Source organism: Periplaneta americana, chromosome 16, assembly GCF_040183065.1.
Source record: "Periplaneta americana isolate PAMFEO1 chromosome 16, P.americana_PAMFEO1_priV1, whole genome shotgun sequence".
NCBI classification, from domain to species: domain Eukaryota; kingdom Metazoa; phylum Arthropoda; class Insecta; order Blattodea; family Blattidae; genus Periplaneta; species Periplaneta americana.
Window position 1 is genome coordinate 166,739,139 of NC_091132.1, and position 23,652 is coordinate 166,762,790.

At 34.4% G+C, this 23,652-nt stretch overlaps 1 protein-coding gene and 1 non-coding gene across 9 annotated transcripts in view; one reads left to right on the top strand and one right to left on the bottom strand.

Moving 5' to 3' along the window:
• Nucleotides 1-23,652, bottom strand: part of LOC138691804 (zinc finger protein 664-like) — a 113,184-nt gene that overhangs the window by 42,944 nt on the left and 46,588 nt on the right. For 7 of the 8 annotated variants that reach the window (XM_069814251.1, XM_069814250.1, XM_069814236.1 and 4 more), the window contains 3 exons: nt 19,149-19,246; nt 7,718-7,855; nt 2,300-2,382 (listed from right to left, as the gene is read on the bottom strand). In XM_069814251.1, the coding sequence (XP_069670352.1) occupies nt 2,300-2,382; nt 7,718-7,855; nt 19,149-19,246 (319 nt within the window). The remainder of the gene's footprint in view (nt 1-2,299; nt 2,383-7,717; nt 7,856-19,148; nt 19,247-23,652) is intronic. The other variant, XM_069814237.1, reaches the window with a different exon arrangement.
• Nucleotides 18,635-18,707, top strand: TRNAM-CAU (transfer RNA methionine (anticodon CAU)). Its single transcript has one exon. It is a non-coding gene; the product is annotated as a tRNA-Met (tRNA).

Here is a 23,652-nt window from a genome sequence, read left to right on the forward strand (position 1 = left end):
ATCTGGATTTAATGTTCCTAATTATGTCAGGTGAAGAATACAATGCGTGCAGTTCTGTGTTGTGTAACTTTCTCCATTCTCCTGTAACTTCATCCCGCTTAGCCCCAAATATTTTCCTAAGCACATTATTCTCAAACACCCTTAACCTATGTTCTTCTCTCAGAGTGAGAGTCCAAGTTTCACAACCATACAGAAAAACCGGTAATATAACTGTTTTATAAATTCTAACTTTCAGATTTTTGGACAGCAGACTGGATGATAAGAGCTTCTCAACCGAATAATAACACGCATTTCCCATATTTATTCTGCGTTTAATTTCCTCCCGAGTGTCATTTATATTTGTTACTATTGCTCCAAGATATTTGAATTTTTCCACCTCTTCGAAGGATAAATCTCCAATTTTTTTATTTCCATTTCGTACAATATTCTGGTCACGAGACATAATCATATACTTTGTCTTTTCGGGATTTACTTCCAAACCGATCGCTTTACTTGCTTCAAGTAAAATTTCCGTGTTTTCCCTAATCGTTTGTGTATTTTTTCCTAACATATTCACGTCATCCGCATAGACAAGAAGCTGATGTAACCTGTTCAATTCCAAATCCTGCCTGTTATCCTGAACTTTCCTAATGGCATATTCTAGAGCGAAGTTAAAAAGTGAAGGTGATAGTGCATCTCCCTGCTTTAGCCCACAGAGAATTGGAAAAGCATCAGATACTACTCAGAAATAGCCACCGTGTTAAAAAAAAATATACTGTAGCTACTTCGAGACTTTCAATATTGTAAATTTATGAAACAATCACTGCTCTATTATGTAGTACAAAATTTCAATGGTCACCACTAGGAGCACTGATTTACAGCATTATTGTGATTTAGTTATCGAATGTCCCTGTATTTAAACCTTTCTTTTTAACACGCTGCATAGTGCCTGTTAGAGTACACAAAGAGGAGACAAATCCGTTGGTCATGTAGTAAGGATAAAACACATGTGATTTCTAAAGCAGATGGCAAACGACAATTGGGAAAACAAAAAGGTGGCGGCAGGTATAGTGAGGATCACGTAAGTGTAGTTCCTAAAAATCTAATTTGGCCATCTCTTCAGTGTTGCCAGCTAATACCAGTTATCACCAAAGAAAGAAAATTCACAATGCTACGTACTGAAATAATAATAATAATAATAATAATAATAATAATAATAATAATAATAATAATTTAGTAATTGACAGTAACAATGTCTTACTTATTTACCACATCTCATCTTTATGCTGCGAGGTGTTTTCTAAATGGTTCAATAAATCATGAAATAGTATATTTTCCTCCGGGACTTTTCGCATATTATGTTGGTAATTAGGATTGGTATGATTTAATATTAAAATTTCTTTTGTCTGGCAACATGAAATTTATTGCTTTGACTGAACAGCTTACGATTCACGAAACCTAACCTAAAAATGTAGTTTGATCACATGAAATGATGAGCACGAATTCCGAAAACACAACACCACTTTAAAATGGATAGCTTACTTAAAATACTTACAAGCACTTTCTTTCTTGAAGAAGTCGCTATGATGCTATTTCCTCTCTTAGACATTTTAATAAAAATCTAAACACGAAAGAATTCATTAAAATGTCAAATATATTTACGTGCAAATTTCATACGGAGTAGGTCTATGAGCTATTTTTATTTTAATACTCTTACCCAAGTACAGAGTTGAATTGGAATCACAACGTAACAGAACTCAATTGTGTATTGATATTAATATTAATACCAGTATTACTGATTAATTAATTATTCACAAGCCTAGGTACTCGCATTTTCATCAGTTTACTTTACAGCTAAGTGAAATTATTGCTGCCAACGTAACAATTGGAAAATAACTGCCAGTTATAGTATTTGCCAATATTCGAAATTCGAAACGAATTTGGTAAGAAAAACTTCAATCTGAGAGCTAGAAAATCACTACAATCCACTAGCTTCTGTAGTAATAGGGGGAAAATGGTTAGGTTTCTCCCTTAGGGTATTAAGTAAGCTGACCCGGACTATATATATAAGGAAACAGAAAACGAGATTGGCGTTCCAAATCAGCCATAGAAACTTTGAGGACTGTAGGAATAATATAAGGGAAAATCAGCGGAAGTAATCATGTTCACAATTTCAATGCATTTCATGACATTTGAGTACCGAATTTGTTGCCCTGTATGCATGAACAATCACGTCCCTACATGCGGTAGTATATATTCCGTAACACATTACAAATTTATGCCATATGTCATAATTTCTAGACTCGAACTGTAGTCTCACCTTTCAGGAAATTCCTCGTTCTCTTCTGCTGTTACTTCCAGCTTCAGCTCCTCTTTCACTGTGTCCAACTCATACGATTCTTCCTGAAAAGGACAATACACAATACAAAGAGATAGCAGCATTTTACTTGGACAAATAATCAAGTAAGGCTGCTATTACACTATCAAAGTTCTTTGACAAAGAATATGATAAAATATTTTATCAAAAATGTTTGATAAAATATAGGATTTGGTGTAAATTACACTACAAAAAATCTTTTATAAAATATTTTACCAAAGATAACCTAAAATTAGGAACAAAATATCACCTAACACTTAATCCACAACAGATAATAATTGTCCGGAGGATTTGTTGATACAACATTTATGTTGAAGTTTATGATTTGTTGATACTAACATTTACGCGTTACGTTTATGATTTGTTGATACTAATATTCATGCGTTAAGTTTATAACACCATGAATGAAGAACAGTATTATGCTTGATTAGCTACAGTTAGTTCAATTATTACATAAGGATTTTAATGAAAAAGAAACAGAAAAAGAAACGGCTGTGGGTTAAATCTTAGATTGCAAAGTGTGATAAGAGAGGTATCCATCAGAACTTATTTAAAGAACTACAATGTGAGGACTTACAAAGCTATACAAATTATTACAAGATATTATTACATAATATTAATATTATATTATACAAATTATTTATTTATATCATTTAATTTTCTTCACACTCCGATATCAAAATGTTTATGGTGGCAACAGTCCAGTTATAATTGCGTTCCACCACATTTGTTTCAAGGTACAGAAATCTTTTATCAAAGATAACAAGATACACTTCCATTTTATAAAAGATCTTTTATCAAAGAAACTTTTATAAAAGAAAACCCATTACACTGTCATATATTTTATAATATATATTGTATAAAAGATCTTTGTCAAAGAACTTAGATAGTGTAACAGCAGCCTAACACTTTATTTTGATGAATTTGAAACTGATTATTTTCTATTTTCATGACATTCTTCAATGTATGAAAAATTTCGTTTGTTAAACTTCACAGGACTTTACCATAAAAAAAAAACTAGCGACTAATTTAAAAAAAAATGTACCAACATTACGCAATCAATAGTAGGGCTGCCAACTCTCCCATATTTCCCAGGATCTTCCGTAATTTTTAACAGTCTCCCAACTCCCGTACTTTTTTCTGAGCATTTTTCTCCCTGATTTTTGCATAATGTAAAAATCTATTTAACTTTTTAATGACTAAATGTGATGGATTCTGTTGTTCCAGAGATGCACTGAAATATACAATCTCTGTACATAAAAAGGTAATACTTGCCATAAATAATTTCAGAGCTTACTAGTTTAAAAATAAAGAAATAGTTTCAGGGCTCACTAGTTTAGGATTAAACAATGTTAGAGTTACAAATTTAGAAGGAAAAACAACTAATGAGTTGTGCTGTAAGCATATCAGGCAATGCTTTTTCTTATGAACAGTAAGTGGACAGATATTCAAAACACGAACACGACATATCTAATCAAATCAGAACTGCAAATTACTGTAAAATTCTACTGCTCAAGTAGGAAATTTTTACAATTTGTTTGAAACTATTACGTGAGGCACAATGTCTCAAACTACTCTTAATTTAAGCCTAACTGCGTAAGTGTAGAATAAATTTGTTTTAGTACCGCTAACTGAATTGAATAATTTGTCAGCTTCCTATAGTAATTCTTTATGCAATACATAGGCTAGAGTAGTCTGACTGCTATTTACTCCAACTTACCCACCTGAGACCTGAGAGTATAATTCCATACCATACTTCATACATGATTATGATATAAGATGTATGTGCAGAAACCCGAAGTTTAGTATAATATACCTGCATTTGTATAATTTCGAGGGAAAAATTGTACTGGGGCCAGATATTGAACCAGGGTAGCTCAGTTGGTAGAGTGTTGGTACGTTTAACCAAAGGTTCGATGCCCGGCTCTGGAACAATTTTTCCCTCGAAATTATTCAAATCAACTTTACAGGGAGTTATACCTGAAAGCTTGATTTGCATAATACACGTCACTGTTCGTTAACAGAAAACCACAATTTAAGTCACACAGAGTTAGTGTGTACTCAATATTGGTTGCTTGATGGTTGTCAGCTCACTTTGAGGTCTGTGGATTTAGAGGGAATTGGATCGGTGTCTGGTAGGGTTCCTGGGTAGCTCAGTTAGTAGAGCATTGGTACGTTTAACCAAAGGTCCTGGGTTCGATGCCCAGTCCTGGAACAATTTTTCCCTCGAAATTATTCAAATCAACTTTACAGAGAGTTATAACTGCAAGCTTGATTTGCATTGTGCCTGCATTTATGCCCAAACTGTTACCTGAAGAATTTTTTTAACATTTTTCCTCATATCAGTGACTTTTTTGAAGTGTAGAATTATATTGATATTTAAAAATAAAACAACAAATATCTCAGGATTCAGAAGATTATTCCCAATACATTAAGTAAGTATAATGTATTACTTGCATTTCTAAAATAAGGATGTTGTTTTATATTTTTAATTTGCTTTAGCCTACAAGATCCTGCACCATGGCTTCGGGAAGATAATTTTATATGAAATTTCAGCCAGTGTACGGAACCAGTGCTCACCTAGTATCATGATCCATTTGTGGAGCTACTAAAGGTAGCAAAAGCCAGTTACGAAAGCCAGCTACAGTGCCTGGTGGAATCATTGTGCTAACCACACGTTCTAGTTGGATGTTCGTTCACCTCTGCTTTGACATGTGGACTTGAGGCCAGCAGCTGGCTGGTCAGCTTCGGCCCTTTTAGGGCTGCACATTCTTAATTATAAATGGCTTTTAAGGAACCCAGAGGTTCATTGCCGCCCTCACATAAGTCCGCCATCAGTCCCTATCCTGAGCAAGAAGTCTCTATCATCATATCCCACCTCGCTCAAATCCATTTTAATATTAACCTCCCATGTATGCCTTGGAGTCCCGAAAGGTCTTTTCCCCTCAAGTAACACTCCATATGCATTTCTATATTCACACACGTCCTAATTGTCCTGTCCATCTCAAACGTCAGGATTTAATGCTCCTAATTTTGTTAGGTGAAGAATACGACTGCAGTTCTGCATTGTGTAACTTTCTCCTCTGTCCTGTAACTTCATCCCACTTAGCCCCAAATATTTTCCTCAGCACGGTATTCTCGAACACTCTTAACCTCTGTTCCTCTCTCAAAGTGAGAGCTGTTAACGTACCTGTTTTAAAAATTCTAACTTTCAGCTTTTTCGAGAGCAGACTAGATGATAAAAGCTTCTCAACTGAATAATACATTTCCCATATTTATTCTGTGTTTAATTTTCTCGCGAGTGTCATTTACATTTGTTACTGTTGCTCCAAGGATAAATTTCCAAGTTTAACATTTTCATTTCGTACTCTGTTCTGGTCACAAGACATAATCATATACTTTGTTTTTTCGGGGTTTACTTCGAAACCTATCGCTTTACATGCTTCAAGTAAAATTCCCGTGTTTTCCCTAATTGTTGCTGCAGCATCACGGATTATTATTATTATGATTATTATTATTATTATTATTATTATTATTATTATTTATTTATTGTATGGTAGTATGATAATATGATTTATTCTGACACTAATCTCTCTGATCCTGTTAGTCGTTCACATTTCTGTACTTGAGCCTGCAGTCTCATTCTTACAGTACTTACAACTTTTACAATACTCGATGTTTAAGACCGACGCATATTCATCATTACATTGTTCATTCGCTTTGTCCTCCATGTTCATTCACTACACTTGTCACTTACTATATTTCTACGTTTGTTATCTAACTTTTCTTACCTTCTAATCCTGTCTTCCACTATTTCCTTTCATAACAAAACATAACAATTTCCTTTACTACTACGTATTCCTACAGTCCCTATTTATTTAAAATTTCACTGCAGTCATGTTACTGTACTATATAACACATAATAATTTTAGTTACACTCTGTTATTTACTTTACAACTGTCTATATTACCCCCTTATCCCTACTGATATCTATGTAGGCTAATCCTTACCTTTAGTTCATCTACTCTTATCATTTATTTATTATTAATTTATGTCACAAAGTTACATATATTATTTAAGGTAACAAAAAAATTATAATTTGGAAATTTCTACAATCAAAACCAAAATAATAGCTTCCAAAAGAAAAAAACCACTTAAGATTTTATTAATAACAATAATAGAGTAAAATCCCTCGTATCCAGCACTCAAATAACCAGCAATACCAAAACAACGGCTAGGCCAAACAAAAATGTCATTCATGCGAAAGAGAAGAGTCTGACGAAGATTTGAGTGGTTTTCATAGATCGCACATGCCGCATTTTGTGTTTACTTTTTACACAGTTCACGCGTGAAAACATAGACAAAAAAACCCATTATGTCCCTGGAGTAGAGGATAGCAACCATAAGCTGTCACTTGGACCTTGCAAACAATGCGCAGAGACAATATCTTTTAATTTAACACTTGAACTCGCCCGTTTCGAAGGGGTGTTGGATGAGTCTAAATAGGAAAGTGTGAAATTCTCTGTCCCTACAGCACGTAAAAATTTCATTTGAGTGATAGATAGTATCATGGCTATTACCGCTATGTGCTGCTGTTGCACAATGGATTCCGCGAAACACAAGCGAAATGTTCTTATGCTCAAATCATCGAGCACTACTTCATAGTCTTTATAGTTGCGACATTGGCTATGCTGCTCTTCAAGTCACATGACTGCCATTTAAAATTGTCATAAGGTTACGAAAGCTTTTAGTATTTTTACGCTATTCTGTATTACTGCATTACAATAATTATGAACTGATTAATATACATTACCGTATTCAGTACTACAAATGAACATTGTACGTATTTCAAAACTTTTTCTTTAATTATCTACATGAAAATTACTAAATTTCAACATGAAAAGAAATGTTTATGCAATACAGTGTGTCTTTACATAACCTACAAACGTATCTTCCAATTATCCGGCAAAATCAGTTATCCCACAGTTGCTGGATACGAGAAATTCTACTGTACTGAACAAGTCAAAAATACTGTATATTGAAACAGAAGTATGATACTTTGAACATCTCTTATGACACAGGTAATATGCACTTATATTCATTTGTAAGTTTTTTGTAAACAACTGCTCCCTTAACAAGTCTCAGAAACTAAAGTTACCACTATAAAAATTACATCCGATTTCGCAGTAAATGTGCGAGGTGTATAATAGAAAATGCTGCTAAGTTTGCAGTGTGTGACGGAAGTGTCATGTATAATTATGGAGAAAATAGCACTTCATGAGGGGTGCAAAGAAATCTTATCTGTGAAGAACAAGTACAAGTTAAGAAGAAGAACTAGATAACCTCATGAGCTCCACTTACCACAGCTTCACACTTCACCATTTGAAAATTAATTGGCACAGCAGTTTCCTCAAATGTCATGTCCGATGTAAGATCAGAGCTGAAGTCCTCACATTCAGTCTTTATTTGAGTCGGGCACAGACTGACTAAATTAATATCCTGAAGAACGGAGATATATACTATCAATAAGATGAATATTTCAATATTTCAACATTAGTTCAAGACTCACTGACAACTCGCTGATTTTGCATAAAAAGAGAGAAATAATATCAATACAAGATAGAATATGAATCAGACCAACAAGAGCAAATAAGTACTGAGAGAAGACGCTTTGATATAACACACACATAAAATGTGCATGGCTGCGAACTAGAGTCATTATTTTCTTTATGCTCGACCATGCCGAAATGTAGTAATTATACACCTGGTAGCAGTCCTTTAATGCATGTCATTAAAGTACACCTACTCATTAAAGTACAGGTGTTTTCAGCCAATGACAACTCAGCTTACAGTTGTTCAGCCAATAATAAGTCAGCTTTGTACCGTTATAAAACCGCAAGTATCGATTATTCTCGGATATGCAATCGAAAGAGAATTGGCGAAAAATCACGGAAGCTAGAAATCCAATACTGTCGCAGAAGGTTATGTTCTATTACTATAATAATTAGCGTTAATTGTAAATAATATTCAAATAAATTCAATTTGTCATCTCGTTTTTCAATGTCGAATTCAATAATCAACAAGTTTAACGGGATTATAAAGGTCAATGACAAGTTTAACGGGATTACAAAGGTCAATGACATTATTGTTCCTCGGAAAAAATCAATACTTTCGAATCTGCGCACATCTCACAATTCACGACCTACAACAAGGTCACTTCCGATCTTGTCAGATACAAATAAAATGCATGCATCTGAATAATTTCAAGTTAGAAATATGGTCGAGCATAAAAAAGTCGTATGAAACTCGCCTATAATGGTAATTAAGAAGCTCGTATGAAAATTATGAAACTCGCTTGCGCTCGTTTCATAAACATCCATACTCGCTTCTTAATTACTATCATTATAGGCTCGTTGCATAATGTACTATTATATAAGCAAAAACTTTATTAGTATGTCAATATGTACTGGGTGATCAGTAGTTTGGAAATTTCTAATACTTAAAATACGCTGGCAAAAGAGGCAAGTAAAACACGAAAAAGGAATGGTAAAATTAAAAAAGATACAACATGCAGGAAGAAAAGGCAATTAAGACATAAAAATGACACTATACAGTAGTGGCAAAAAGAACCGGACCGACTCTTGTAGCTGATTTCAGAGCCTTGTTCACTCCAGAGTACGATAGACTGGTAACTAAGACTTTCGTGGTTCGAATCCTGCCTAGGAAGGAAACTTTTTTTTTGTGCCTTATTCAAATTTATTCCCAATACTTTTCGATTGCTGGTAAAAATTCGTGTTCTGGGAACAATAAGTTAATTAAGTAGTAAAATATCGCTGCACTCGAAAAGTATTGGGAATACATTTGAATAAGGAACAAATAAAAGTTTCCTTCCCAGGCAGGATTCGAACTATGAAAGTCTTAGTTACCAGTCTATCGTGCTCTGGAGTAAACAAGGTTCTGAAACCAGCTACAAGGGTCAGTCTGGTTTTTTTTTTGCCACTACTAAATATTTAAAAAAGAACAGAGCAGGCAGAAAAAGAGGTAATTAAAACATGAAAAAGGCATGGTGAATTAAAAAAGGCACAATATGCAGGCAAAAGTGGCAGTGATAACATGAAAATGGCACTATACATTTTAAAAAGGACGTAGTAACCAGACAAAAGGCAAATGAAATCGTGAAATGGCAACAGTAAAAAAAAAAAAAAAAAAACACACAATAAGCACGCAAAAACGCAAATTTGGAATTGACACTATAAATTTAAAAAAAGGACACAGTACGCAGGTAACAGGCAATTAAAAATATGAAAAGGCATGGCAAATTTAAAAATGTCAAACATGACGATCATACTGCAAATTTAAAAAGGATACAGTAGACAGGAAAAAGGAAAATAAAAATATGAAAAGACACTGTAAAATTAGAAAAGGTCCACTGCTTTGGAGTAACAGCGTGTTGTGTGAAACGAGTGGGCCCGCATTCAAATCCAAGTTGGGTTTTTCTTGGGCGGGAGTTTCTCTCAACCAATTGAAGCAGAATTGCTGGGTAACTTTCGGCATTGGACCTCGGACTCATTTAACCGTCATTATTTCATGTATCACCATCATCATCATCCATACCGTAGGCTGGGTTAAATTCACGGTGCGGCGTGCTGTACTTGTACAAAAACAGGGTTGTTTGGCTACCAAATCATTCATAGAATAAGAGTGCTAAACACAATAAGCCTCAGACTGCAGTGGAAGGCTTTCAGATCCCGCCTGCGTACAAGAGAAAAAACTTAGAAAAAAAAGCTACATTTTTATATTGCCTAACAGGACAGTTTTCATCACAGAAAAATTCGTTCTACATAAACTTGTGTAACTCGAGTATGACTGAAACAAATCAGTGCAAGCGGACTTTTGTCTACCACAAGTGCCGTATCACTTCTATTAATTGGCAGATTTATTTCATTTTCTCTAAGTTTTCTTTTCTCAATCGTACTATCAGGGACTGGAATGCTTTACCTGCAGACTTACTAAAGGCTTTACCAACAACCAAAAACGTATTTAAAAATAGGCTTAAGGACTTTACTAATAGACGATAATTTTACACAGTATGTAAAGGATGTAAATTATATTTTGTTATTGAAGTGTTGTATCAGTAAAGAATTATGTCGTGTCAGTGAAGTGTGTTGTGTCAGTGAAACGTGTTCCTGTCAGGGAAGCTTTATAGTTTATAGTGGCAGTGCAAAGTATTTGAACAGTGATATGTTTTTTAAGTGTTAGTGAAATCAGGATAGAATCAGTGAAATGTGTCGTAGTTCCACTGCAGTGAGTGAGTTGACAGCGAAATGAGTGTAATGTGGAAAGGTACTTGTGCAGCTATGAACATATCATACTCGTGGATTATAGTTCGAACTTAGATTTAAGATACAAATTAGATTTATTTTAAATGTTATTTTAAGTGATAGTGCTTCATTTAATTTAGGATATTCCCTATTAATATTATTATTATTATTATTATTATTATTATTATTATTATTATTAATTATTGTTAGTATTAATTATTGGTATTATTATTAAGTGTATTTTTAATTAACATGTTTATTATTGTCATTATTGAGTGTAATTAGTTACCACTGCCACCGGGTATATACCCATTGCAGTGTGAATAAATACATACATACAGTATTTAGAAGCGATGGAATAAACTGTTCTTTTTAAGAAACAGTTTCGACTGTAACTGTATCAGGAACGAAACTGTTCCAAAATAACAGTTTCAAAGAAACATTTTCATAAGAATATGCTCACAACATCAGTGCCAACTGTTCCAACTGTTTCAACCTCTCATCTGCTTCGGGAACATGTTATGTTTCAAGGCCCTTCAATTGTCTTTAAATCAGCTGTTCAGTGTATTATGACAACGAAAGTTATTTTTCGTAGGTTACTGTTAAGGGTACAGTAAATAACTACAATTCAAAATGAATCGATTTTAGTAAAAATAGTAAAATAGTTTAATAACGATGACATTAGCCAATGATATTTTTCGCGCTATATTATTAACACTATGTTAGGGCACCATGAACATATTCTCCATCAATGGACAGCTAATAATAAATATCAGATTTATTTGGGAATTTGATTCGTACAATGTTGTTGTTGTTGTTATCTAATGCCGGGCTTTGGCAACGAAGCCATTAGCGTTCTTGCTCTCCAATATTTCTCTGTGGTGGATCCATCAGGTAGAACTTCACAGGTTTGTAGATGTTCTTCAGTCATTTCTTCTTCTTTGTTGCATAGAGGGCAATTTGGATTTGCGTAAATTCCTATTTTATTCAAGTGTTTGGCAAAATAATCGTGTTCTGTAAGCAGTCTGAATTTTGCTACTGCAGATTTACGTGGGATTTCTGGAATAATTTCTGTTTTTTTTTTTATTAAAATGCTCCATTTTTTATCTTTGGCTTTGGTACATAGTGCTTGGTTTTGCTTGATTTTATATTTATTTTTAATTAGTCTTTTGATGGATGTAAAAGGTAGGCTTGTATTTGTATTCTGAATTAAATTGGATCCTTTTTTGGCAAGAAAGTCAGCAGTTTCATTTTCAGCAATTCCGCAATGTGTGGGTATCCATTGCAATTGAATTCTTTTCTGTAGTTTTTGAAGTTGTTGGATCATTTTGTGACATTCTTTAATTTGGATTGACATAATTTTATATGAATTTATTGCATATAATGCTGCTTTAGAATCAGAGAGAATGACAGCATTTTGAAATTTATCTATTCTGTATAGTAGGTGTTGGAGTGAGATATGAACAGCCATTATTTCCGCATCAAAATTTGTTGTATGATATCCTGCTGGTTGATAAAATGAGAATAACGCACACGTAATTCCTGATCGTACACTTAAATTGCGCAATCATACATAGGCTACTGTTGCATGAAGGCCGTGTGGAATACAGATAATATTATATCTACTTCCGATTGGAGGTCAATGACAGCACTACACGTGGCCTTTGCAGACAGCAAAGAAGAGGAAAACTGTTTAGAAATTGAACTGTTTATCTCTTGGAACCATGTGCATCATTGGAGCATGTAACACTCTTGGGAACAGTTGGAACAGGTTATTTCACGAAACAGTTCCAAATAAACCGTTCCAGCTCTTTTACCCATCTCTAGTATTTAGAGACAATGCACACATTTCCCTTTTCGTTAATGACATTTCTGGGGGACAGGATGAGATTTTAAGAATACTGATAATTCCGTTTGTATAATAATTAAAATTCTATAAAGGGTTATAACTGTGTGATAGTTAACATTATACTCACACGTGAAAGGTAAATTGAAGAAAATTAAAATGTAGGTTAAAATAACTTAAAATAACAAAATAAATAAACTTTCAATATATACGTTTAAAAAAAAAAAAAGCAGGAATAGGCACTTATTCTTAAAATAGGCAGCTAGAGCTCAGTAAGAAATACGAAAATAAGTCCAAGCACTTCTAAATATCTTCGAGCACATTTAAATCGATATAACTTTGACATACGCCATCCCAGAAATAAGACACTTTGCTTAACATCGAGACTTGATCACCATGAACTAGTTTCACAGCATGCTATTTTTTCTCTCAGTACAGTCTCGAATAAAAAGTACAACTCCCTACCATTAGAGACATGTCAGTGGACTCACCAAGTTACAGTGAACAGGTGTTTCGGAAAATCACACAGCGCCACATGTAATCATATATTAACCTTAAAATTACAATTAAAGCAAACAAGTAAAGGTCGTCAGTGTAAATATTGTATAGAATGTTTACTGTTTTTGCAGGAACTAAAGCTTCCACCGTATATAGTCCATACTACAGAACGTCCATAAGGTCAAAATGTCCATACGGTGAAAATGTCCGTGTACTAAATGTCCTTACGACAGAAAGGCCATATGATAAAACTTCTGTTAGGTCAAAATGTCCATGGTGTCAAACGTCCATAATGTCTAAGTTCAAAGGAAAATTCTGCTTGAATAGAACACAATAAATTTTATTCCATAACTCGTACAAATAAGTTATTAATCATCGGGAACCGGAGCCCCACTTTTAAGATGGTAACTAATAATTTTAAGATTTAAGAGAATTTCTCCTTTTTCTTTGTACCTGTTGTAGTTTCTCACAATCTGGAGAATTTGTCTTTGATTCGTCAAATACATTTCATTCTTTAATTTGTGTATGCATGACTCTTGCTTGCAATATTTGTGTCCAAATTCCATTTTCTTCGCGAGGCACATGGATGGATGTACAGCCATCACGCGTTGAAAAAGATTGTGCCAGTCTTCTACTGCATTGTTTGTGTGCTGCATGCCTTTCAGGCTTGCGAGGTTCATGTTCCTGTATCGCCATTAAATTTTTGTCCTATCTCTATTAAAAGCATGGTGTTGGTACAGGTATCCACGAAGAGAAAGAAGTGGCTTACCCTTCTGTGATGGCACTAACTCAGGATTTCGTTCCGTCTTTAAAAGATTCAGTTCTGATTAGTTCCACATTTGAAAATTTTTACATAGATTACTATAACTACCATGAACAATGGGTAGGCCTATAATGTACATTATAGAGCTATGGACGTTTTGACTCTGGACAACAGAGTGAAGTGGACATTACAGAACTATGGACATTTTGACTCTGGACGATTTAAGATGGACATTTTCAATGTGGACATTATTTCATGGCCATTTTGACGTACGGACATTATAATCCTGGATTTTGTCTGGTAACCGAACTAAATGAAAAGCTCACTAAAAATGGACATTAGTTTACTACAAAGTTACGAAACTATATTACCTTCAATTGGGACTACCTGTTTTGTACGCAAAATATGGACTTTTATTTAAAGTAACCATTTAGTGCTGTACTTATATATTCCAATAATTTTAATATAAAAATTACGAAGATTCGTATGGTTTTTCAGCAGAAATTTCAACTATACTCACAGATTGCTCCAAACCATAATTTGAACAAGAGCCTGAATAAGTACTTCACTTGTAAAAGAAAAACACAACATGTGATATGATGAAATATGGAGAAAAAAGACCTGTTGGAAGACCACGGAATAGATGGGAGGATATGGTTCAAGAAGATACGAGTTTGCTGCGATTGCAGAACTGGAAGGTGGCAGCAAGGGATAGAGAAGAATGGAGAGGAAGAATTGGAGAGGCCATGGGCCGAAAACGGGGTGAAGACCTACAGATAGAATAATGATATGATGACAAATAAGACGAAGAACATTATACTTGCCTTTCTTATTCTAATTAAGTCTGCCCAATATAATGTGGTGCATGTGTATCTTTGTGTTATTAGTAGAGCTAGGAATTTTAAGTGCAAAATTTTGATGAAAAGGTGCAAGAAAGGAGGCTTAATTTAGTTTGAAAAACGTTTAACAATATTTTCTTTAAGTCCGTCATAAACTTATATTTAATGATTCATAATTATGCAATAACCATTTGTAAATGCAGTCTCATGACAGTTGCTATGTAAAAGGTCATAAGGAAATAATTGTTTTACATCTGAAAGGACTGTAGATTAATTTAATTTAATATGTTACCATTTTTAAATACAGTAGAACCCCGATTATCCGTCACCCTATTAACCGATTGCTGGATTGTCTGGCTATCTTTCTCTTGCTTTTTTTTTTTTTTTTGCTACAGACACATATATAGTCTGTCTTCTTCATATGTATGAAGTACTACTATACGTTATATTACTCGTAGTACCAGTACGTATTTTTTCTAGAGTATGTTATTACAAACCTTGACACTTACACAGTATGATCTGCTGTTAGAGTTGCCGTACTATAGAATTTCTTATATAAGATATATTCCACCAGTATCAAAAGAAAAAGTGTTGTGCTAAGTACCGAAAAAACGGAAATAATTGAGTGGTTGGGGAAAGAGAAACTGTGGCTCATCTCGCATCAGAGTACGAGATTGGTGTTACAACTGTGCGCGATTTAATAAAAATCAACAATGAAGTGTATAAATTATGTAATTCTACAACACGAGACCTGTATTATTCTTATGTTTCCCCTGACAGCCAATACAAGGAATTTCCTTGCCCCTTAAAAACCCGTCGTTGACAACCAGACTTGAATGATGAACTTTTCATTCACTATGCAGTGTGTTAAACCAGTGGCGGCTCGTAATAAAATATTATGTGTGTTCACCATTTTGTGGATCCAAAATCGAAGAGAATTTGAAATTGTACGTTTAGTCTAATATGAAATGTCATGATTCCAATGTTTCACTATCGAAAAAAACCATATATAAATTCAAAACAACATATAATAATAATAATAATAATAATAATAATAATAATAATAATAATAATGATGAAACTCAGTCTTTTTATTTCCAATTTTTCTTGGCAAGCCAGTTTACCCAGTTCTTTACTGTTCAAAATTACTTGAACAGAGTTCATTGTTTACGTTTGTTAAAACTGAATACATCCCACAGTCTCGTTATTTACAAATGCGTGTGTTCAGTAATATATTTTGATTCACAACACACTGATACACTATAGCCTATACCAGTACTGTAATCCCACTCGCATAGATTACTATAAATACATGCCAGTAAATATTATTCTTAAATATTATACACTGCCATACAGATACTTAAATTCATACCACCACCACAGTCAACCAGCACGTGTTTGAAAGCCAAACTATGCTATTATGCCGATACCATAGACAAATAACAGACACTGAAGTATAGTAATTCACAAACTACACTCTCGTAGCAGCACTGTACACACATCCACGTAAGTAAACGTTCCTACAGTCAGATGCTGACATCTACAGGCTATTAAATTTCCTTCTCGAGATATAGCACGTGAACGATAGGCATCGATGGACCTGACATCTGTAGGATAGATACTCATCATGTTCACTTAACGCTTTGTGCTCTTGACGAGTCATAAGCGGCCAGCTAAAGACAATTTTCTCCCGCGCATGCGTGAAATTCTTGTAACCATCTCGAAAAGAGCACGGCTTGTACGTGAACGGATGTTGCAAAGTTTACATAAGAAGTTTATGCAAGATGTGGGAAGTTTAAAATACTCGATTCTGATGTTATACATCCCCACTACGTCAATACGGTATCAAATAATAAAACTAGTCGTGCATTAATGGAAACAAGGTGTTCACATGCTCTTGTGCTCTTATTGACGCACCGCCACTGTGTTAAACACAAGAACACGGAGGAAATTAAGAAATAAAAGTATTATTCACTTAATTTTATAAAAAAAAATTAAAAGTACGAATTATCAGATTTTTTCCCTTACCCGTTCAGTCCATCCCCTTCATTACCACGGATAAAAGAGGTTCTACTGTATGTGCTGTATTTTATCTTATATTTTATATTTTACATTTTAATACAATATGGTTAATGTAACCCATTGCACATCAGCACAAGAGTTCAATAGAGATAACACTGATCTGATGATGGCTTAAAAAGCTCAAAACGTTTATCAAGTAGAATGAAATAAAAATATCACATTATATATATATATATATATATATATATATATATATATATTTATATATATATGGGTAGACATATTTGAGCATGGGTATACATAACGGCTCGGTTAGAAAAGCCAACGTACTATGGTAGGAACGATCATGATTTTAAAATCAAATGTAGGAAACAGAAAACGGATGTAGGTAAATTCTCATTTTTAAATAGAACTATAAATGATTGGAATGACCTACCTGCAGCGGTCTTTGAGGGGTGTCCTTCCTTAAGGAGATTCAAGAATAATTTAAAAAGTTGTGTATAAAGTGCAAATTAAAATTAAGGCGACATTTAACATTTAATTTTTTAAGGTGACATGTATTTATTTAGTCTGACGAGTTACTTCCTTGGTTTGAATTGTAAATTATTTAAAAATAGCGTGTAAGTGGATCTTAGACTAGAAATGTTTAGTTTAAATGTAGTTCTGTTTATAAGTACAGTATGCATAAGGGTGTAATTATTTGACTTATTTGAACTGTTGTATCAGTGAAGCGAGGTGAGTCGGTGAAGTTATGGTTTTACAGTGCAGTGAATAGTTCCGATCAGTGATAATTTATAGCGCCAATGAAATGCATTCTATAGTGTCAGTGAAATGTGTGCTAAAGTGTCAGTGAAATGCGTCATGGTGCCACTACAGTGAGTGAGATGAGAATAAAGTGAAAGACTATTGAAACTCATGTAGGGCCTATACATAATAATGTAGGTTGTAATGTAAAATTAGGTATTTTATTTATGTTTTATTATTATTGTGTTAAATTATATTGTGTATTCTTATTGTATTGTGTATAAAATTGAAGGCCTATTGTGTATTGTAAATATTACTTATCATTTCTTTATTGTGTATACCACTGCCACCGGGTGCATGCCCACTTGCAGTGTAAATAAATACATATATAAAATATAAGTTTATGACGGACTTAAAGAAAATATTGTTAAATTAACAAAACTTATCGGACTAAAATGGGTGTAAAATTTAAAAAAGGTGCGAAAAGGTGCAAGTTTCAGATGTAGATATTCATTGCAGACAGTACCAAAACCAGTTACATTACATATAAGGTCACAAAATTCCTTGCATAAGATCAGGTTTCATCCTCTTTGGTCAGCTGACTAACCTACGGTTGTGGTTCAGCCAATGAGAGGGAAAGCACTAATCTTTCGCCATTGAAAAAAGGCAAGCTGAAATTCCTTTTCTTGCTATTCAACAGCTTTTGCCTAATGGTGGTGCAATGAAACACAAACTAATTTGTGGACCTTTGCCTAACGGAAGTTCATTGAGGTGCAAACCAATTCGAAACCTTTTGCTAAACAATATTGCACTGAAGCGAATGTGGTAGCACACTAAAAACAATCAACTTTAATTAAAACAATCAGAAACCAGGAGATTTCTTCAATTCAATAGTGGTATTTAAGAGTAGGTAGAAGCACTTGTCAAGCCAAACAAATTCGGTTTTCCTTGTTTAATTTCTATAGGAAGAAAATGCGGCAAAGGAACCAAAGGAAAAAAGTGAAAAAAGTGCTGACAATGACAAAATGTGCAGTCAAAACATAGTTAGGAGTGTTTATTTAATGTTTTCTTTGCAAGACTAGATAATTTGGGCATTTTAATAGTAAAAATGAATTAATGTGCAACATCTAAACTTCCTAGCTCTATTATAGATTTATTAATTTGTCATACAGAATAATATCTGTAATATTCACAATTAAGGGAAACATTGAAGGAGGAGAGTTCGGTCTGGTGCTGTGGATTGAATTCGGCGTAGCTCAGTGGTCAGAGTGCTTGGTACATAGAACCAAGAACCCGGGTTCGATCCCCGGCGCCGGAGCGAATTTTTCTCCTGAAATATTAATTGTCGATATTACAGATATTATTCTGTATGACAAATTAATAAATCTATAATATTCTCATAGCTGCAATGCATATTACTGTGCACTTAACTATGGGATCCCGGCCAAACAAGTCACTCAGCTGAGTGCGCTCCTAATATAATGGCAGTTGGCATTGGACATATATGTCAACATATATGCCTAACTTGAAGTCAGGCCATAAAGGGAAACATTGAAGGAGGAGAATTCGGTCCAGTGCTGTGGATTGAATTCGGGGTAGCTCAGTGGTCAGAGCACTTAGTACGTAGAACCAAGGACCCGGGTTCGATCCCTGGCACCGGAGCGAATTTTTCTCCTCAAATATTAATTCCTAGCTCTAGTCAGAAGGTATAATATTACAAATGTCTCATATACGAAACAGAGTATATATTTCAATTTACCTCTAATAAAGGAACTTTCTTTTCTACATCCGTGTGGTTACTTGTTTCTATAGCCAATGGGTCGACTTTGGGTTCCATCTTGATCAAATCCATTACAACTGAAACAGATAATTAAGAAACTGAGATTAACTTGCTGAAAGTGAACTGCTGGGAGACTTGTCATCTTTTTGTAAGAATCTAGTTATCCCTTAAGCAAATATGGAACATCTGTAATACCAGTGAGTGAGTCATAAATGTTATCCTTCCTGCTGTGTTCACAATTGCAGAATTGAATGGTGTCGGTGTATATCTATATATTTATAGACATAGGTGTCTTAATAGCATGTTATCATGAACATAAATAACTGTGTGAAAGGCAATGATATGTCAGCCCTAGTGATAAATGTATTCTATAATCAACGTAGAAGAACTGAACTTTGTTTTAATCACAAAGATGTCTTCATCATCGGAAGCTTAAAAGGAAAGCCTTTTATGTAACAAATCAACTTATGGACCTTGATGGCAAGTTCCTAATAACCCAGAATTTTTTTTTTTTTATTATTTCATGGATATTACGAATTTACATGTCAATTATATAAATTATCCCTAATCCCAAATGGCTGTGTATCAACAATACATCTCCTTCTCTACTTTCCGCAGTTAGGACTATAAATTATTTTTATCTCGTTAATGAAGGTGGGATCAGTGTATCTGCGAACAAGTGTCTATGGTTTATTGTAGCTGGAATAAAACATAGGTCCTAGTGTTGCAAAATTCACGTCTTCTTTCAAATGTTATCTACACAGAGAAGCATTGATAAGAATCCTTACTTACTGGTTTTTAAGGAACCCGGAGGTTCATTGCCGCCCTCACATAAGCCCGCCATTGTTCCTTTCCTGTGCAAGATTAATCCAGGCTCTATCATTATATCCTACCTACCTCAAACAGTGTTGCTGTGACCTACTCACGAAAATCAGGAAAAAATCATGGATATAAAACAGGAGATAACAGTAGATCAATTAACGATTAATTTCATCATTCCATTATATTAATTACAAAACAATGTATACTATAAAAAGGTGATACTTTTGTATTATTACACAATACATCCCCACCACTGAAATGAACAATTTTGCTAATGTAACTACAGCCATCTCTAGTCAATTTATGTAACTAAGTCCATCAACACGTGCAACAATACACAAAATATGTTTGGTAGAACTTTTGTCTGCGGATTCATCGGCAATTTGCATTATCTTTTTGTATTTTCCACTCCCATTATATTTTGGACAATAACTGTAGTTTTTGTACGCGCACAAGTTACCTTTGTTGCAGTTTCTGAATCTGGACAAATAGACTTAATTAGTGCTGTTAAGTGCTCCATAATATTGATCAGCAAGTTATGTTCTGCTACAAAAACAGATTGGTCTCACTTCTGCTTCTCTCGCCATAGTGTTTATTTTTGTAAAATCACTTGTAAAATCCGATTGTTTTTTGTCCTAAAGTGTCTGATCTTTTCAAATGCTTTGTGTTTCCGCATGCATTTCCAAACTTGTTTTTCCTCTTACGTGTGGAAGAGGACCGATGCACAAAATTTAAGTGATTCTACATGTTATATATATATACACCTCAAATCTTCTAATGTACAATTTTCCTTTGATGGAGCACCTTTCAGCAGGAAAAAAATAGTAGATACGTAAAAATAATCTTAATAGTACTGTACGGTATTGATTCTTTTTTTACAAATTAAACCGTTTAGTCATGAATTAAATGCAATAATTGCGAAAATCGTTTAAATAAATCTTTCCGCTCAGCGGACTGCCGCTTGTCACTGAGTACAGCTGAGGAGGAGGGGAAGGTAAGGAGTGCAGGCCATGCAGAGTGTGTGTGTTTGTGTAGTTGCGAGCGTATTGAAAATCAGAGCATAGTAACATGGTGACTTTAGCATACCCAAAAGGCAGGAGAAATTCGGACTTTTCACAAAGAAATCAGTAGAGCAGTAGAGTCTATGGAAAAACAGGAACTCTCCTGCTAAATCAGTAGGTATGGCAACACTGACCTCAAATCCATTATAATATTATTCTCCAATCTACGTCCCGGCCTCTCCAAAGATCTTTTTCTCTCCAGCCTCCCAACTAACACTCTATTTGCATTTCTGGACTTGCTCATACACGCTACATGCCCTGCACATCTCAAATGTCTGAATTTAATATTCCTAATTATGTCAGGTGAAGAATACGGTGCGTGCAGTTCTATTGTGTAACTTTCTCCATTCCCCTATAATTTCATCCCTCTTCGCCCCAAATATTTTCCTGAGAACCTTATTCTGAAATACCTTTAATCTCTGCTCCTCTTTTAAAGTGAGGGTCCATGTTTCAAAACCATACAGGACAACCAACAATATAACCGTTTTATAAATTCTAACTTTCAGCTTTTTTGAGAGCAGACTGGATGATAAAAGCTTCTCAACTGAATAATAACAGGCATTTCCCATATTTATTCTGCGTTTATTTTCCTTCTGAGTGTCATTTATATTTGTTACAGTTTCTCCAAAATATCGCACCCCTAGAACAACACTGCCATAACTAAAAAATTGGCTGTTTTGAGTTACGTCCATTTTCTGGTTCGTGGAATAGTCCTCTACCACAAACCAAAACCGTCATATCTCTAACTTGCTTCAATCAGAAGCTACGTGAGACAAATCGGTGTTAAAAAGCATTATTAATATCACGAATCAAAACTTTAAAATGCGATTATCTCAAAAGTGACATTTTGAGTTGTGGTAGTATTGTTCTAGGGGTGCGATATATCCCCTTTGAAGGATAAAGTAAGTAAAATAGTAATTTTTATTCCATTAGTATTGTATTCTTCATCCAGGAAAGAAAAGAATCTTTTATTCACTTATTACCAGAAGAGGAGACGATACTGAGGAATTTTCTACTGGATTTAAATAACAGCTGTGAGCAGTATGGGATGAAGATAAATGCAAACAAGACGAAGGCCATGGTTGTCGAAAGAATAATAAAGAAAATGAACGTGTGAATTCTAAATGAGGCAGTAGAGCAAGTGAACAGCTTCAAATACTTGGGGTGTACTATAAGCAGTAACATGAGCTGCTGCCAGAAAGTCAAAAGGAGGATAGTAATGACAAAGGAAGATTTTAATACAAAAAGGAGAATCTGCTGCAAATGGCAGAGACTAGTGAAGTGTTTTGTGTGAAGTGTGACATTGTATGGGACAGAAACATGGACATTACGACGAAGTGCAGAGAAGCGAATAGAAGCATTTGAAATGTGGATATGGAGAAGAATGGAGTGTGTGAAATGGACAGAGAGAATAAGAAATTAACCTGTGCTAGAAAGAGTGGGTGAAGAAAGAATGATTCCGAAACTGATCAGGAAGAGAAGAAGGAATTGGTTTCGTCACTAGCTGAGAAGAAATTACCTACTGAAAAATGCACCAAAATATATTGTATGACAGAAGAGTTCAGTGCAGAAGATGATATAAGATATTAATTTTTAAGAGGCATGATGGGCCGATAAGCTAATTACTATAAATGACAATTTATTACATGTGCCATCTATGCTTATCCTTATTTAACAAATATATTGGTTATACAATATTTTGTTACATAATATATTTATTTGAACGTTTTCGGCTCTATGGAGCCATCATCAGAAACAAGTAAGCCCATATGTATGGTGTGAGTACACTATATGTTGCCGTACAAGTAAACTCAATTAATATTAAAAATTAAAATGACATGTTTCTATTTAAAATCAATAATTGTAAGGCAGAAATTACAATATAAATACAAGGCGGCTCTATGGGCCGTGATGAAGTGTTACAATTGCTGATGATAAAATTAACTAAAATACTTTAAAATTGTTAATTCTGATCTTAATAATCTCAAATAAGGATAAGCATAGACGGAACATGTAATAAATTGTCATTTATAAGATATTAAGAAAAATGAATCATATGCAGTGACAGAGGAAGGGAGAAAATAGGAAAGATTCGAGAATGCTGGGTTTGCAGTGAAAAATCTGACCTTGAGCAGAAAACTATGAATGAATACTGCCCCACCCTCCACTGTTATTTATATAAACCATGTATGATATGCCATTCCCTGGAAAGCTTGATGGGGTGGGAGGAATTTGCTGTATTAGTGTAGTTTTCGTAGACAATTATCAAAAAAGAAATTCGAGAAACAGCAATGTAGTATAGTGTGTCAAAACCTTCCTTGCTCTTGCAGCAGACTCAATGTTATTGGAAAATTCCACAACATAACAAGTACTTTTAGATATGGTGAAGAATGGGTAGAACAGAAAAATTCTCTTCAGCATCGGAACTCGAACCCAGGTTTTCAGTTCTGTGCTGATGCTTCATCCACTAAGCCACACCGGATTCTACTTCAGATGCTAGAGTAAATCCTTCTCAGTTTAAGTTCTACTGTCTGTTCCTCTTTGTTGGCTTACTCTCATGAACTGTGTCACATAATCTGTGGCAGTGGTACTATGTCCCA